The following is a 17,966-nucleotide window of genomic DNA, read 5'->3' on the forward strand; positions in this document are numbered from 1 at the left end:
TGCACACGTTAAGAGCTCAATAAATATGATTGATTGATTGTGGTATTTGCGGTATTTGCTAAGCATTTATTGTATGCCAAGCACTAAACTGACTGCTGGGGTAGATACAAGATAATCAGGTTGTGCACAGTCCCTATCCCACATGGGGCTCACAGTCCAAGAAGAAGGGAGAACAGATATTAAATTTCCATTTTACCAACGAGGTAATTGAGGCACAGAAAAGTTAAGTCACTCGCCCAAAGTCACTTTGGGGGAAGCTGTTTGGTGTAGTGGATGGACCACCAACTTGGGAGTCAGAAGGCCATGGGTTCTAATTCCAGCTCCACCGCTCGTCTGCTGTGTGGCCTTGAGCAAGTCATTTCACTTCTCTGTGCCTCAGTTACCTCATCTGTAAAATGGGGATTGAGACTGTGAGCCCCACATGAGACAGGAACCGTATCCAACCCAATCTGCTTGTATCTGCCGCAGCGCTTAGAACGGTGCCTGGCACATAGTAAGCGCTTAATAAATACCACAATTATTATTATTATTGAAGTCACAGAGCAGGCAGGTGGCAGGGCTGGGATTAGAACACAGGTCTTCCGCCTCCCAGTCCCCTGTTTTTTCCCTGGGGCCACAGCGCTTCTCTCTTACAAAATTGGGGAACTACAAGATAATTCATTCATTCATTCAATCAATCGTATTTAGTGAGCGCTTACTGTGTGCAGAGCACTGGACTAAGTGCTTGGGAAGTACAAGTCGGCAACATATAGAGACGGCCCCTACCCAGCAGCGGGCTCACAGTCTAGAGGTCTAGAACCTATTTGTCTTCCATTCAGAGCTGTGATTTTAACATGATGTAACCTTTAAATTAAGGGGTCAGTTGATTTAAAAACAGTTAAGACAATAATAGAGAAGAAGAGAGAAGCAGCGTGGCTCAGTGAGAAAGAGCATGGGCTTTGGAGTCAGAGGTCATGGGTTCAAATCCCAGCTCTGCCAATTGCCAGCTGTGTGACTTTGGGCAAGTCACTTAACTTCTCTGTGCCTCAGTTACCTCATCTGTAAAATGGGGATGAAGACTGTGAGCACCCTGTGGGACAACCTGATTACCTTGTAACCTCCCCAGCGCTTAGAACAGTGCTTTGCACATAGTAAGCGCTTAATAAATGCCATTATTATTATTATTATTATTATTATTATAATACATTCCTAATAAAGGGAATAGTTTTTCTCCAGTAATATGAAACCCAATTAAAATTTAGGCTTTACCTGCACCAAGAAGCAAGTCTATTATGGGGAGATACATTTTCAGTCAACCGTCCCGTTCCTTCCAGAGTCGTCCAGGAAGCAAGCCTAGCCTAAGCGGCGAGGCCGGAGCACTAGTCTCTCTTTGAGCCTGTCCAGAAACCTGTGTGGCCTTGAGCAAGTCATTTCACGTCCCTGTGCCTCAGTTACCTCATCTGTAAAATGGGGATTGAGACTGTGAGCCCCACATGAGACAGGAACCGCATCCAACCCGATATGCTTGTATCTGCCGCAGCGCTTAGGACGCTGCCTGGCACATAGTAAGCGCTTAACAAATACCATAGTTATTATTATTATTGAAGTCACAGAGCAGGCAGGTGGCAGGGCTGGGATTAGAACACAGGTCTCCCGCCTCCCAGTCCCCTGTTCTTTCCCTGGGGCCACAGTGCAGGCTTTTCCCGACACATCCCTCCGTGATGCTGGCCCAAGAGGAAGGGGTAGCCTCCAAGTAGTCTCCTGAGGGCAACGTGGGCCAGTAGCCCGTTGAGGTGGAAAGTGCCGGGTGACCAGCGTCCCTGAGAAGCAGCTCAGTGTCCATTTGTAGCCCCCCACCACCAACCAGGCCCGAGTTTCTCTGGGTTTTATCACTACGATTTCTAGAAAAGTCAAAGCAATCCCGCAACTTGGCTGCTGGGCCTTTGCGAACATAACCCTATTGTGGGCAGGGAACGTGTCTACCAACTCTGATGTTCATGGTACTCTCCCAAGTGCTTAGTACGGTACGAAGTAACCGCTCAATAAATACCATTGATTGGTAACCCAGTACTTGATTGGTGAACCAAAGTGAAGAGGAGTAAAATGTGATAGGTACCAAAGTCCTCATTTGATTTGATTTGATTTTAGACTGTGAGCCCACTGTTGGGTAGGGACTGTCTCTGTATGTTGCCAATTTGTACTTCCCAAGCGCTTAGTACAGTGCTCTGCACATAGTAAGCGCTCAATAAATACGATTGATGATGATTTCATGCGCCTACTTTTTTCACTGACGAATGGTTCATAACTCTGCAATCAATCAATCAATCGTATTGAGCGTTTACTGTGTGCAGAGCACTGTACTAAGCGCTTGGGAAGTACAAGTTGGCAACATATAGAGACTGTCCCTACCCAAGAGTGGGCTCACAGTCTAAAAGGGGGAGACAGAGAACAAAACCAAACATACTAACAAAATAAAATAAATAGAATAGATATGTACAAGTAAAATAAATAGAGTATAAATATGTACAAACATATATACATGTGCTGTGGGGAAGGGAAGGAGGTGAGATGGGGGGGGATGGAGAGGGGGACGAGGGGGAGAGGAAGGAAGGGGCTCAGTCTGGGAAGGCCTCCTGGAGGAGGTGAGCTCTCAGTAGGGCCTTGAAGGGAGGAAGAGAGCTAGCTTGGCGGATGGGCAGAGGGAGGGCATTCCAGATACCCATGAGCTCTGCTGGTTCCTTGCATTGTACTGTATTAATAGTACATAACACCTTTCCCCCAAGAATCTTAATCCCAAGCAGTGGATTAATCATCAGATGCCCTTGTGGAAAGGGTAGCCCTCAGTTTCGGTAACACCTTACAGAAGAAGATACCGTGTTTCAGAAGTCACCGGGCTATTTGTAAATAGTGGACGCGTGACATTCCAATTCGATTGCAATAGCAGTAGAGACATTTATGAAGTGCTTGCAATATGCTGGACACCGCACTGATCGCCGAGAAGAAATGCAAGGGCCATAGAGTCAGAGATAATCCCTGGCCCACTGTAGGTGTGTGGCAAGAAGAAGGGAAGGAGAGTGGGCAGAAATTCAGGGGAAAATAGGATACATTTAAGGAAAGGGCTGGGAACGTGTCTGCTGACTCCTTTGTAGTGTACTCTCCCAAGAACGTAGTACGTGACTCTGGACACAGTAAGCACTTACCAAATACCATTGATTGATTCACAGTAGCAACATCAGTGAGAGCCCCTTGCTGCTTTAGGAAGGGTTCACCATACTCCAAACAGCCACGGTCTTCCAACTTTCAAACTATGGGTAAAAATCCCCTCTCTCACAAGAGGCGTTTCCTGACCAAGCCTTCATTTCCCCTTCTTCTCCCTTCTGTGTCACCGTTGCACTTGGAATTGTCCCTTTTATTCACCCCTCCCTCAGCTCCACAGCACTTAGGTACATAACTGTATTTTATTTATATTAACGCCTGCCTCCCCTGTAGACTGTAAGCTCCTTGTGGGCAGTGAACGTGTCGTATCAACTCTGTTATATTGTATTCTCCCAAGCACTTAGTCCAGTGTTCTGCATATAGTAAGTACTGTGAAACAGCGTGGCGTAGTGGAAAGAGCATAGGCGGGAGTCAGAGGTCGTGGATTCTAATCCACTTCATCATCATCAATCGTATTTATTGAGCGCTTACTATGTGCAGAGCACTGTACTAAGCGCTTGGGAAGTACAAATTGGCAACATATAGAGACAGTCCCTACCCAACAGTGGGCTCACAGTCTAAAAGGGGCTCACAGTCTAAAAGAATTCTAGAATTCTTTTTTATTCTAGATTCTTCAATGAATCTAGATTCTAGATTCTTCAATGAATCCACTTGTCTGCTGAGTGACCTTGGGCAAGTCACTTAACTTCTCTGTGCCTCAGTTACGTCATCTATAAAGTGGGGATTAAGACTGTGAGTACCTCATATCTACCCCAGCACTTAGAACAGTGCTTGGCACATAGTAAGCATTTAACAAATACCATTGTTAGTAGTAGTATTATTAACAATAAATATGATTGATTAATTAAAGCAGGCATTTCTCTGGAACCCTCTGTCCTTTTCTTTGCCGATGGGACCCTAGGACACGACGGTGGTTGGTGAGGTGTTCCCGGGGCTATGGAACTTCTCCCTCCCCGTCCCGCTTACACCCGAGGTCTGTTATTGATCTCTCAGGCTGATCTCCTCCTCCGTCTTTCTTTTTGGATCAATCAGTGGTATTTATTGAACCCTTTCTGCGTGCAGAGCCCTGAACTAAGCACTTGGGAGAGTACAAGAAAACAGAGTTGGTAGACACATTCCCTGCCCAAAAGGAGTTTACATCCAAGATGTTGTCGTGAATTCTGAAATTCATTTGGTGTTTCCTTACTTGGGTTCAGTCTTCTCTCCCTCACATGTACTGTAAATTTCATGTCCTCTGAGGTTATGCAGAACATCTGTAGGAAAAGCAGGCTGATAAACCGGGAAGAACATTCATAAGACTTTACTGGTGTTACAAAATAATATCAAGGCAGTTGCTTTCCTTTTAGAGTCATAGCCAAGAGTTTGGTATTCCCTGTGTTACTTCACAGCAGATGATGTTCTGTACCCAAATATTGGGGAAAAAACACCCAAATTAAATATTTCTTAACCTTTTAATTGCCAAAATAGATTTAATTAAACTGTAGCAGAATCCGTGTAAATATGTCAATTTAATGCATTGTCACCAATACAGTCAATATTGCATCCTGGAATACAAAACATAGATGGTAGGTTAAAATGATCAAAAATATCTTTTTTCTTGGGGATTTCTCTTCTTCCCATTTGGTAAAGCATCTAAATTGGTACATTTTTGCTTCGCTCTTGTGCGAATGTTGCCATTCCTCTCATTCCAGAATAAAGCCCTCACCTCAAAGCCAGCATTTGGAGATTGCTGAATTTTGGCTTGAAGTGGGCAGCCTTGGCAGTCTGATGTATGCCAACGCAGAGCTGTGATAGCAGCCTTTTATTTAGCCATCTACAAATGCCAGATAGGAATAATAATCTCCACAGCTAATAATAATCACTTGAACATTTAGGGAGGTTTTTTTATTTTCCATAATTCTTTCATACCAATGATCCCAATTTATTCTCAGAACATCCCTCTAAAGTCGGGAGGAGCTCATATTTATTATCAGCAAGTCCAAAAGGCTATGCTTTAAAAGTTGAGGAGAATCAGGATAAACTGCCTTGGGCACTGTCGACCATGCCCCCTCCTCCTCAAAACACTCTCTGACTTAGTTTTGCTGACAGTCAATCAGTCGTATTCTTTGAGCTTGTAATATGTGCAGAGCACTATACTAAGTGCTTGGGAAGAGTATAGTGCAAAAGAGTCGGTAGACACGTTCCCTGCCCGCAACGAGATTACAGTCTAGAGCACAAGTCTGCATCTCCTCTTTCTTCTATGACCTCTCGTTCTCCATTTCATTCCCTGGTTCCTCCTCTGTCCTATCCTTTTCTTATGGGTGTCCTGCAAGACTCCGTTCTGGGTCCTCTTCTGTATTCAGTCTGCCCTCATGCTTGTCTCTGCACATAGTAAGCGCTCAATAAATACGATTGATCGATTGATTGTCTGAGAGCTCATCTGCTCGCATGACTTTAGCGACTATCTCTAGGCGGAAGACTCCTAAATTTATCTCCCTAACCCGGACCGCTGCTCAATCCTGCAACTCCTCTTTCCTCCATGTCATTTCCACTAATTCACTGTTCATCCTTTTTTTTCCCAAACCCAGTCTTATTATTTTTTCTGTGTGTGTGATATCGTTGAGCACTGTTCTAAGAGCTGGGGTAGATACAGAGTGAATCAAGCCAGATATAGTCCCTCTCCCACACAGGCATCACGGTCCAAGTAGGAGGGAGAACAGGTATTATCGCCATTTTTCAGTTGAGGAAACTGAGGCACAGACAAGTTAAGTGACTTGCCTAAGGTCACCCAGCAGGCAAGTGGAGAAGTGGCGTGGCTCAGTGGAAAGAGCACGGGTTTTAGAGTCAGAGGTCATGGGTTCAAATCCCGGCTCTGCCAGTTGTCAGGTGTGTGACTTTGGGCAAGTCACTTCACTTCTCTGGGCCTCAGTTACCTCACCTGTAAAATGGGGATGAAGACTGTCAGCCCCTGGTGGGACAACCTGATCATCTTGTAACCTCCCCAGCACTTAGAACAGTGCTTTGCACATAGTAAGCGCTCAATAAATGCCATAAAAAAAAAAAAGCCGGGATTAGAATTCTAGGCTCTGTGGCTCCCAGGTGTGTGCTTTATCCCCTAAGCCACACTGCTTCCCACACCTCTTAATTTCCTCTTCTGTTGATAATGCCACCATCCTTCTTGTCCCTACAGACTGTGTCAATCAATCAGTCAATCAATCGTATTTACTGAGCGTCGACTGAGTGCAGAGCACTGTACTAAGCGCTTGGGAAGTACAAGTTGGCAACATATAGAGACAGTCCCTACCCAACAGTGGGCTCACAGTCATCGTTGATACCTCACTTCCTTTCAACCGTCACATTCAATCTACTGCCACAACCTTCCAGTTCTTCCTACACAACATCTCCCGCGGATGCCCTGTCCTCTCCAACCAAACAGCTACCACCGTGGTAGGAATTCAGGTCATACTGTGGCTCAGCTATTTCCCTCTTTAATGTCTGTTAATGTCCATCTCTCCCTCTAGACTGTAAGCTCATTGTGGGCAGGGAACATGTCTACCAACTCTGTTATATTGTACTCGCCCAAGCACTTAGTACAGTGCTCTGCCCACCAAGTGCTCAGTGAATATGATTGATTAATTGATCTCCCTGTCTCCAGCTTCTCTCCACTCCAGTCTGTTCTACGCTCTGCTGCACACAGATCACCATCTTAAAACATCATCATCAACATCATCAGCATCAATCGTATTTATTGAGCGCTTACTATGTGCAGAGCACTGTACTAAGCGCTTGGGGAGTACAAATTGGCAACACATAGAGACAGTCCCTACCCAACAGTGGGCTCACAGTCTAAAAGGGGGAGACAGAGAACAAAACCAAACATACCAACAAAATAAAATAAATAGGATAGATATGTTCAAGTTAAATAAATAAATAGAGTAATAAATATGTACAACCATATATACATATATACAGGTGCTGTGGGGAAGGGAAGGAGGTAAGATGGGGGGATGGAGCGGGGGACGAGGGGGAGAGGAAGGAAGGGGCTCAGTCTGGGAAGGCCTCCTGGAGGAGGTGAGCTCTCAGCAGGGCCTTGAGCTCTCAGCAGGGACATCTGTCGACTCACACCTCTTCTCTCTTCAGAAACCTTCACTAGCTTTTTCTATCTCTCCGTATCAAGCTGCTCAAATTTGGCTTCAGGGTTGTCCCCTGACTCACCCCACCTTACCTGTCTGTCCTCTGTTCCCCAGCTCACTCTCTTTGTTCCCCCCACACCACCAAATACTCTGTCTGCTAGGCCATACTGCTTTATTTACACACCATTATTATTATAGTGGCATTTATTAAGTGCTTACTCTGTGCAAAGCACCGTTCTAAGCGCTGAGGAGGTTACAAGGTGATCAGGTTGTCCCTCGTGGGGCTCACAGTCTTAATCCCCATTTTACAGATGAGGAAACTGAGGCAAAGAGAAGTTAAGTGACTTGCCCAAAGTCACACAGCTGACAATTGGCAGGGCCAGGATTTGAACCCATGACCTCTGACTCCAAAGCCCGGGCTCTTTCCTACCGAGCCACACTACTTCTCTAACACATGCACCACCTTCCCCCGCCCCCACCCTGAAATATTAAATATTTATTTATTTATTTTACTTGTAGGTATCTATTCTATTTTATTTTGTTAGTATGTTTGGTTTTGTTCTCTGTCTCCCCCTTTTAGACCGTGAGCCCACTGTTGGGTAGGGACTGTCTCTATATGTTGCCAGTTTGTACTTCCCAAGTGCTTAGTACAGTGCTCTGCACATAGTAAGCGCTCAATAAATACGATTGATGATGATGATGATCTAACTCTTGACTTTCCTGCCTCCACCTCCTCACTCCTAGTTTCTTTGGTTTGGAACTCCCTCCCTCCCCAAATCCAGCAAGCCATAGGTTTCCCCAAATTCAGAACCCTCCTAAAGTCTCACCCCCTCCAGCCAACTTTCCCTGATTAAGCTCGTTGTGGGAAGGGAACGGGTTCATCAACTCTGTTATATTGTACTCTTCCAAGCGCTTAGTACAGTGCCCTGCACACAGTAAGCCCCCAATAAATATGATAACCATATAAACCCATCAGCCATCTGTAGCTCATATGAACTTATTTATAGCCATACTCGGTGCTTTTGTTTCTGTGTTGATTCAATGTACATTTAATGATCCTGGTTACTCAATTTGTAAATTTTTTTGTGTCTGCCTCCCCAGTTGAGTGCTAACTCTTTGTGGACAGGGAACATGTCACTTCTCTTTGTGTTTTCCAAGAGCATAGCTCAAAGCATTGCCTCAGTAATAATGATGGCATTTATTAAGCACTTACTATGTGCAAAGCACTGTTCTAAGTGCTAGAATCAATCAATCAATCGTATTTATTCATTCATTCATTCAATCATATTTATTGGGTGCTTACTGTGTGCAGAGCACTGTACTAAGCGCTTGCGGGTGCTCAGTCAACACTACTAATACATCTACTACTGCAGTTGAGGAAACTGAGGTCCAGAACGGCTAAATGATTTCCCCAAGGTCACCCAGGAAGCCAGAAGCTAGAGCTGATCCTAGATGATGTTGTATCTAAAAATATAAGCAAATATAAGCCTATTTACAAATCTACATCTCTCTATAGCTAAATAAAAAACAGAACCTAAGAATTACTTCTGAAAGATATATTTTTTTTAAACCTGAACATCAGTACCCAGATTATTACGTAAAATACGTCTTTAACCTTTGGTGGGCTTGTTTTAGGTAGCGTAAAATTGGGTGATGGAGGAGGGGGAAAAGGGCAGTTATCCAACCATTTCAAGTCTAGTTTTGATAGTAACCAATCAATGGTATTTATTGAGAGCTTACTGGATGCAAAGCACTGTACTAAGGACTTGGGAGAGTACAAAACAACAGAGTTGTTCGACACATTCCCTCCCCACAAAGACCTTACAGTCTAGTGGGGGAGAGAGTCATTAATATAAATGAGTAAATTATAGATATAATGATAAGTGTCGTATTTAAGTGCTTACTGGGTGCCAGGCACTGTACTAAGCATTGAGAATATGTACATAAGTGCTGTGTGGCTGAATATCAAGTGCCTTAGAGGGTACATATCTAAGTGCATCGGTGACACAGAACTGGGAGGGAGCTGTTTGTACATATTTATTACTCTATTTTATTGGTACATATTTATTCTATTTTATTTTGTTAATATGTTTTGGTTTGTTCTCTGTCTCCCCCTTCTAGACTGTGAGCCCACTGTTGGGTAGGGACCGCCTCTATATGTTGCCAACTTGTACATCCCAAGCGCTTAGTACAGTGCTCTGCACACAGTAAGCGCTCAATAAATACGATTGAACGAATGAACAAGGGCTTTATTGGGGAAGGCCACTTGGAGGAAATGGGAAAGGGAGAGTGGTGGTGTGGTGTATTTGGCTTGGGAAAGGGATCAGTGGGGAGGTAGACAGGATAGAAGATCAATCAATCAATCAATCAATCAATCGTATTTATTGAGCGCTTACTATGTGCAGAGCACTGTACTAAGCGCTTGGGAAGTACAAATTGGCAACACATAGAGACAGTCCCTACCCAACAGTGGGCTCACAGTCTAAAAGGGGGAGACAGAGAACAGAACCAAACATACCAACAAAATAAAATAAATAGGATAGAAATGTACAAGTAAAATAAATAAATAAATAGAGTAATAAATATGTACAACCATATATACAGGTAAACATGCTGGCAAGAGGAGTGAAGTATGTGGGCTGGGCTGTAGTAGGAACTACTGCACCATTTATTACTCTATTTTACTTGTACATTTTTACTATTCTATTTATTTTGTTAATGATGTGCTTCTAGCTTTACTTCTGTTTATTCTGATGACTTGACACCTGTCCACAGGTTTTGTTTTGTGTCTGTCTCCCCCTTCTAGACTGTGAGCCCATTGGTGGGTAGGGACCATCTCTATATGTTGCCAACTTGTACTTCCCAAGCGCTTAGTCAATCAATCAATCGTATTTATTGAGCGCTTGCTGTGTGCAGAGCACTGTACTAAGCGCTTGGGAAGTACAAGTTGGCAACATATACAGTCCCTACCCAACAGTGGGCTCACAGTCTAAAAGGGGGAGACGGAGAACAAAACCAAACATGCTAACAAAATAAAATAAATAGAATAGATATGTACAAGTGCTCTGCACACAGTAAGTGCTCAATAAATATGAATGAATGAATGAATTGAAATTAGTGAGATAAGGTAGGAGGGGGTGAGCTGATTAAGTGCTTCAAAGCTGATGATTACGCAGTTTCTGTTTGATGTGGAGGTGGATTGGCAACTGTCTCCCACTTCTAGACTGTGAGCCCGTTGTTGGGTAGGGGCCGTCTCTATATGTTGCCAACTTGCACTTCCCAAGCGCTTAGTACAGTGTTCTGCATACGGTAAGCACTCAATAAATACGATTGAATGAATGAATGAACTACTGCAGGCTCTTAGGGAATTGGGGACTGATTTTTTTTTTCTAAAGAAAAATGATCCAGGCAGCAGATTGAAGTCTGGATTGGAGAGAGACTGGAGGCAGGGGGGTCAGAGAGGAGGCTGATACAGTAGTCATCATATCTATTCATACATCTATTCATACATCAATACATATCTATTCTATTTATTTTATTTTGTTAATATGTTTTGTTTTGTTCTCTGTCTCCCCCTTCTAGACTGTGAGCCCACTGTCGGGTAGGGACCATCTCTATATGTTGCCAACTTGTACTTTCCAAGCGCTTAGTACAGTGCTCTGCACACAGTAAGCGCTCAATAAATGTGATTGATTAGTCAGGACAGGATAGGATGAGTGCCTAGATCAGCTTAGTAGCAGTTTAGTTGCAGAGGAAAGGGTGGATTTTAACACTGTTTTGAAGGCAGAACTGACAGATTTTGGTGACAGGCTGACTGTGGGTTGAATGGGAGAGATGAGTAGAGAATAATGCCAAGGTTATGGGCCTGTGTGATAGGGAGGATAGTGGGGTTGTCTGCAGTGATGGGGAAGATAGGGTTTAGGTGGGAAGATAAGGAGTTTTCTTCAGGTCAGATGACCTGAAGGCAAGAGGAAATGTGAGACTGCACAAGAGAGAGAGGTCACGGCTAGAGAGGTAAAGTAAGTGTCCATAGGTGACTGGCTTTGCTCTGTTGTAACTGTTCACCACTTTGTTTCTAGTTATGTTACTCATGTACCTCTATCACAGTGTAATGCGATCTCTTTCTTTCATTAGTGGAGGGTGTTGTAACTTCTGTCAAGTAAAAGTGTGGCAAATATTAGATTTAATAAGACTTGCTTGGTATTTGACCAACTGGTCTGTTTTTCACTCGACTTTTCCCTTCATTTTCCGGTCCTTCGAGGAGCTTGCCATTTTCCTTAAGGAATATTAATCATTCATTCATTCATTCATTCATATTTATTGAGCGCTTACTGTGTGCAGAGCAATGGACTAAGCGCTTGGGAAGTCCAAGTTGGCAACATAGAGAGACGGTCCCTCCCCAACAGCGGGCTCACAGTCTAGAAGGGGGAGACAGACAACCAAACAAAACATATTAACCAAATAAAATAAATAGAATAAATATGTACAAATATAATAGAGTAATAAATACGTACAAACATATATACAGGTGCTGTGGGGAGGGGAAGGAGGTAAGGCGGGGGGATGGGGAGGAGGGGGAGAGGAAGGAGGGGCTTCCATACCATACCATAGCTTCCATACCATACCATACCATAATTATGATTATGGTATTAACCACTTCCAGATCCCAAAACACTAAGCCAAGCACTTAGTGTTAATCAGATCAGCCACAGATCTCATTCAGTGTGGATGCAGCATGGCCTAGTGAAGACTGCCTTTGCCTGGGAGTCAGAGGACCTGAGTTCTACTCCCAGCTCCACCACTTGTCTGCTGTGTGACCTTGGGAAGTCACTTCACTTCTCTGTCCCTCAGTTGCCTCATCTGCATGGCTCAGTGGAAAGAACACGGGCTTGGGCATCAGAGGTCATGGATTCTAATCCTGGCTCCGCCGCTTGTCAGCTGTGTGACTTGGGGCAAGTCACTTAACTTCGCTGTGCCTGTTTGTTACCTCATCTGTAAAATGGGGATTAAGACTGTGAGTCCCACGTGGGACAACCTGATCACCTTGTATCCTCCCCAGCGCTTAGAACGGTGCTTTGCACATAGTAAGCGCTTAACAAATGCCATCATTATTATTATTAAAATGGGGATTCAATACCTAGTCTCCCTCCTACTTAAGCCGTGAGCCCAATGTGAGGCAGGGACTGTAGCCAAGCTGATTATCTTACATTTACCCCAATGTTTACTACAGTACTTGGCTCATAGTAAGTGCATAATAAATGCCATTATAAAAACTTGGGGAAAGATGTTTCAAATTGCCCTGATTTAGGCTCCCTTTTGAAAAAGTGTTACTTTAATGGAACAAAAAGATGTTGCTTTTAATAACTGAATCCTATGAAGTAGGTGGAGTTTAAGACGTAGTTCCTTTTTATGATTGTAGAAACCAAAGTCCAGCAGGGTTTTGACTCACTTGGATGAACGGAATGTGGCTTAGACCCCTAGACCAGCACTGTCTATCCACTGCCATTCTGATATGGTTGGAGCTCATCTCTGGCAAAGTGCTCCACTAGTATGATGTAACCAAGCACTTACAAACCCATAATAGGAGCTGCTCTGATAGGAATTTTGCAGCATGAATAGATTTGAACAAAAGACGCCTGTGGCGTTTCTGCAGGGGGGCCCCTACCGTAAGGGTCATTGCTTGTACTACCAGACACCAAATTTTATTTACTTTGTCAAAGAGATCTTTCCATTAAGAGAAGACTTATTTTTTTCCTTGCCATGTTCGCGGGTGTTGAACAAAAACTACTGAGGATTAAGCTTCCTGGTCCCCTAGGACAGATTTTCGAATGCTTGAGAAGCTGAACTTACTGCAGGTCTGGGTGGAGGTAACTAGAGAAAATACAGTATTGTGAACTCTTGATAATGAGTGGCTGTCAGGAGGGTGAGACAGAAGAAGGGGTGAAGTTTGAAGTAGCTGAACAAGGGCTGCAATTCATCTGCCTTGGCCAGGATCCTTCTTATTTCCTGAATTCTAATAACTTCTCTGGTTCTTTTTCTTAAAGGAAACTTGAACTTCACTGTAGAAGAAGACCCGTCACTCTCTTAATTTCTGGACTATAACCAGAACAGGCCATCAGGATGTCTGGGGCCTCGGTGAAGGTGGCCGTTCGGGTCAGGCCCTTCAATTCCCGCGAGACCAGCAAAGAATCCAAGTGCATCATCCAGATGCAAGGCAACTCAACCAGTAAGTGTGTCCTCCCATTCTAGTGGAGTCCGCTGCATCTCTTCTCTCCCCTGACTCTTGTCTCCCCTCTTTTCCTGTGATCTGGTGAAATTGATTAGCGCTTGCGTGACATCACTTCGAAGTAGCCACTTTAAAGCATCCATTTGAGGAACGTCCTTTCCCTTGGGAGAGTCTCTCTGATATGTTTAGATAATGACTGGATTAGATTTGAATGTGAAATTCAGTTCGAGAAGAACTTCATGTATGAATTCATCTAGCTGTACTGGCTGCAGCTATGAGCGCTGGCAGTTTCTGATGAGTGCTAATTTGAGAGGGGTGGGTCTGGGGTGCTGACTGGTAGTTACTCGAGTTCTGAACCCACTGAACTGGGGCAGACAAGCTGGGCTTAGGCCAGGCCAGGATTCGTTTTGACCCATACACATCTCTCTCTTAGGGTCTCGGGGTAGGGGACTGCGGGGAGGCCGTGGGGAGTGAGGGGGCTAAGACGGCAGGGCTGCTGACATCCAGTGTGGATTTTGTCCTCACTGGGATAGCCCTAGATATGTGAAAACAACTGCAGGCAGACAGTGTTACCCTTTAATACTTGATATTCACCCTCAGCCCCACAGCCCTTAGGTACATATGCATGATTGATTTATTTTTATTAATGCCCCTCTCCCCCTATAGACCGTAAGCTCGTTCTGGGCAGGGAACGTGTCTCCCAACTCTAGCTGTTTTGTCCTCTCCCGAGCGCTTAGTACAGTTCTCTGCACAGTGTAAGCACTCAATTAATACCATTGCTTGATTGATGGATAAGTGTGGTAGTTCCATCTGGAGTGAGTCCCGGGATGCAGCTGGCCCTGCCCTGTAGTCCATTTTGAATTGGAGGTGGCCTGGGCCAGAGCCAGAGGCTGTGGACCTAGACCTCCTCCCAGATGGGCTAGCCATGGCTGTCTGGGGACTGTGAAGCCTTTTTTAAAAAAAAAAAATCAATCAATTAATCATAGTTATTGAGCAATTAACATGTGCCAAGCACCATAATAAGCACTGGGGTAGATAGAAGCTAACCAGGTTGGAAACAATCCATGTCCCAAAGGGACCTCACTGTTACAGTCCTCGTTTTATAGATGAGGTAACTGAGGCATGGAAAAGTGAAGTGACTTGCACAAGATACCCCAAAAAGTGGCAGAGCCAGGATTAGAAGCCAGGTCCTTCTGGCACCCAGGCCCATGCTCTATCCACTAGGCCACACTGCTCCTCAGAGGAAGGCTTTTAAAAGATTGTGGCCTGAGAAGACCTGGGCAAGGCTGAGGCCTGTTCCGGTGCGTATAATAAGGATTGTTGTGCCTCCAAATGTATGATTATTTACAGACCCCTATATTATTTTCCTACCGCATTTGATCAACTTTCAAAATGCCAACCCTCAAAACCAACTCTCAGTCTTCCTGATTAAGCAGATAGTTTTACGATTTTTAACAACCTGTCCAAACACATGCTTTACTAATCTCTTAGCAGAAGTCATCATTTTTTTCAACTTGTTCATTGAGAAGTTTTAACTGGCCCAAATGTATTAGCGGAAAATGAGTGAAAAATCCATTGTTTCAGTGTTTTCTGTTGCCTCACCAACTCAGAAGCTATTTGAAGCCGATGCTTCCTTCATCCAACTACAAAGCTTGTCCATGAACCTGCAGGAAACTGTAGGCTATTTTTCATCCTGCTTGTTTCTTTTGAAATGACCATGCTCAGAAACCATCCACCAGAAATTAAAACTTACTGTCCAAGAGCAATCCCTTGTCTATCCTTGCTGTGTAAACAACTAGTAAATTTGGTAGGCTACGCATGCAGGATCTAAATCTTGTCAAATAGAGGTTTACTCATTTTTCCCAGCCCTTGAAGCAACAAAAATGTCCCTTTGGGTGTAGTTTGAAAACTACGCTCTGATGGATTTGCTGTCCTCTGTATAGCAACTTGATTCGTTCTCCAGATGGCAAAGGTTCAGAACTGAGTTTAGATGCCAAGTTTCAGACTGGCAGAACTGTAAATGACCCACCTGTAAAGCTTCTCTAGGCAGTGTTTAGAAAAGAAATGAAAGCGAGCGTACGTTAACAGCAGTGCTGCTTGCTTCTAAAGTTAAGAAGACTTTCTCTCTGGTGGTTTGGCAGCGGACTTAAATTTCCTTAGCTTCGAGATCAGTGCCAATGTGGTTAACATGTAGGCCACTGAGAAGACTATCACTTCATTTCTAGAAATCTGACTGATGGATTCAGGTGATTAGCGCAGAGGGCTGAACTCAGAGCTTGTGGTTGCGGTTGCTCAACCCTGGGCTCTGAAAAACGGGAGGGATGGAGTCAGAATTCAAAGGTCAGTGATTTCCTAGTTAAACCTGGAGCTTCCGTGCTACTCTTTCTCTTCATTTGGCTCTCTGGGCCTGCAGCTGATTGACAGCTTTCGGGGTTGGGCTGTCAGGGCCCATGCGCAAGTTGGCTGAGGTGGCAGATAGACGAGGTTTGAGTTACCAGCGTTAATGACTGGGAAAGTGGAATCTTAATTTAAATGCAGTGACTCTGAGCTTCCTGCCATCAGAGTGAATACACTTTTTTAGGAGGGTGTCTATTGCTCCGTCACATCGTAGTGAGGAATGATGCCTCTTGAGCTACAGAAAGTGGGCTCCCTCATCACATGAACCCTCATCAAATCAGAGAAGCAGCATGGCTCAGTGGAAAGAGCACGGGCTTTGGAGGCAGAGGTCATGGGTTCAAATTCCAGCTCCGCCACTTGTCAGCTGTGTGACTTCGGGCAAATCACTTAACTTCTCTGTGGCCTCAGTGACCTCGTCTGTAAAATGGGGATTAAGACTGTGAGCCCCACGTGGGACAACCTGATCACCTTGTAACCTCCCCAGCGCTTAGAACAGTGCTTTTCACATAGTAAGTGCTTAATAAAGGCCATTGTTATTATTAAATGAACAGAGCAGACACCCCAGCTTCCTCTAGTCTGTGAACTCGTAGTGGGCAGGCAAGGCATCTACAAACGCTGTTGTATTGCACGCTCCCAAGCCCTTAGTGGAGTGCTGAGTAAATGCCATTGAATGATAATAATAGTGATGATAAGTGTGGTATTTAAGTGCTTACTGGGAGTCAAGCAATTTCCTAAGCACTGGGTTTAGAAACAAGATAATCAGTTCAAAGAAAGTCTCTGTCCCACAGGAGGCTCACAGTCTAACTACAAAATAAGGGATGGGTAGAACACATTTACACTTTGAAAGATTGCAAAATTCTTAGTTCAGAAAAAGGCAGACTTTGAACTTTAAATTCTTCCTCCTAGTTATCTTTTTGTTGTTGACTGTGTTAAGGAGCTAGACTGTGAGCTCCTCCTCTAGACTGTGAACTCCTTGTGGGCAGGGAACACATCTTCATAATATTCTCATTATATTGTTTCGTCCCAGTTGCTTAGTACAGTACTCGGCACACAATAAGCTTTCAGTAAATACAATCTATTGATAGAGTAGGGTGTAGCCAACGGGATTTCGGGGCTTCCTCTTAGTAGCTTCCTCTTTGCCCTGATATGCGTATTTGTCTTTGGGAAGCTTCTTGACATCCCAGCTTTAATAAAGTGGACAAATTGCCCCCAAAGTCATATTGATCATTATTTTTAAGTGGCTTTTATGGTTTTAAATCCTAACTCTTTCCTTCTGACTAAAGAATCTGCCTAATACCCTGGCTGTTTTCTCCCTGAATCCTATTACCTCCAAATTAGAAATTGCAGCACCATGCTTTTTTCTGGCCCGTACTGCCTCTGGAGCTGCAAAGGCCGTAACCTTATTTGCCTGGTTAAATGTTCTGTCTAGTGTCCAGTAGTATTATTTTGCATGCTCTCTAGAGGGAGGATCTGTCAGAGATTAAATATTCATTTTCAGTTTTGCATTGCTCTGAATGCTGCTCAGCCCAGTGTTTCCCTGCCCTAACAAACCACAAAGCAGACTCCAGTTATCTATGCAATCAAGAATTAATAAATTTTCAGGAGGTGGCAAGAATAAAGGCTGAATGTGTGACAGGATCGAATTGGATTTGGCAACCTTTAAGATCTTGGGAGTTTCTTAATTTTATTTTTTCTTCTGGTGGGAACTCAAGCCACCTCAGTGAGATGCAATGGCTAGAAAGACACGAACCTTAATCTGTAAAATGCCAAGCCTTCATCTGGGAGTTGACCTCTTTGAGTCAGGGAGGTGGAGGCACTAAAGAGAAGACTAGCTCTCATTATGCTACGGTGCAAGATAAACGTGCTTTCATAAGTCCCAAATACAAGCCAGTCGGTACAGATGATTAAAAGTAGATTGCTTATAATTAGTCTCTCAAGTCCTTGACTGATAGACAAGGCATTGGATTTGATGAAGGAAAAAGGGTGTGGAGGTTAAACCTCATAGGAGCTGATTTGCCTTTCTCAGTGCTGTTCAT

General features: G+C 44.1%; 1 protein-coding gene across 9 annotated transcripts in view; it reads left to right on the forward strand.

Annotated features, from left to right (window-relative positions):
* KIF1B (kinesin family member 1B) overlaps positions 1-17,966 on the forward strand; it is a 193,410-nt gene that overhangs the window by 16,381 nt on the left and 159,063 nt on the right. For all 9 annotated transcript variants that reach the window (XM_038746539.1, XM_038746530.1, XM_038746537.1 and 6 more), the window contains exon 2: positions 13,352-13,533. In XM_038746539.1, coding sequence (XP_038602467.1) covers positions 13,428-13,533 — 106 coding nt within the window. In that variant the 5' untranslated portion in view covers positions 13,352-13,427. The remainder of the gene's footprint in view (positions 1-13,351; positions 13,534-17,966) is intronic.

Source organism: Tachyglossus aculeatus, chromosome 5, assembly GCF_015852505.1.
Source record: "Tachyglossus aculeatus isolate mTacAcu1 chromosome 5, mTacAcu1.pri, whole genome shotgun sequence".
Classification (NCBI taxonomy): domain Eukaryota; kingdom Metazoa; phylum Chordata; class Mammalia; order Monotremata; family Tachyglossidae; genus Tachyglossus; species Tachyglossus aculeatus.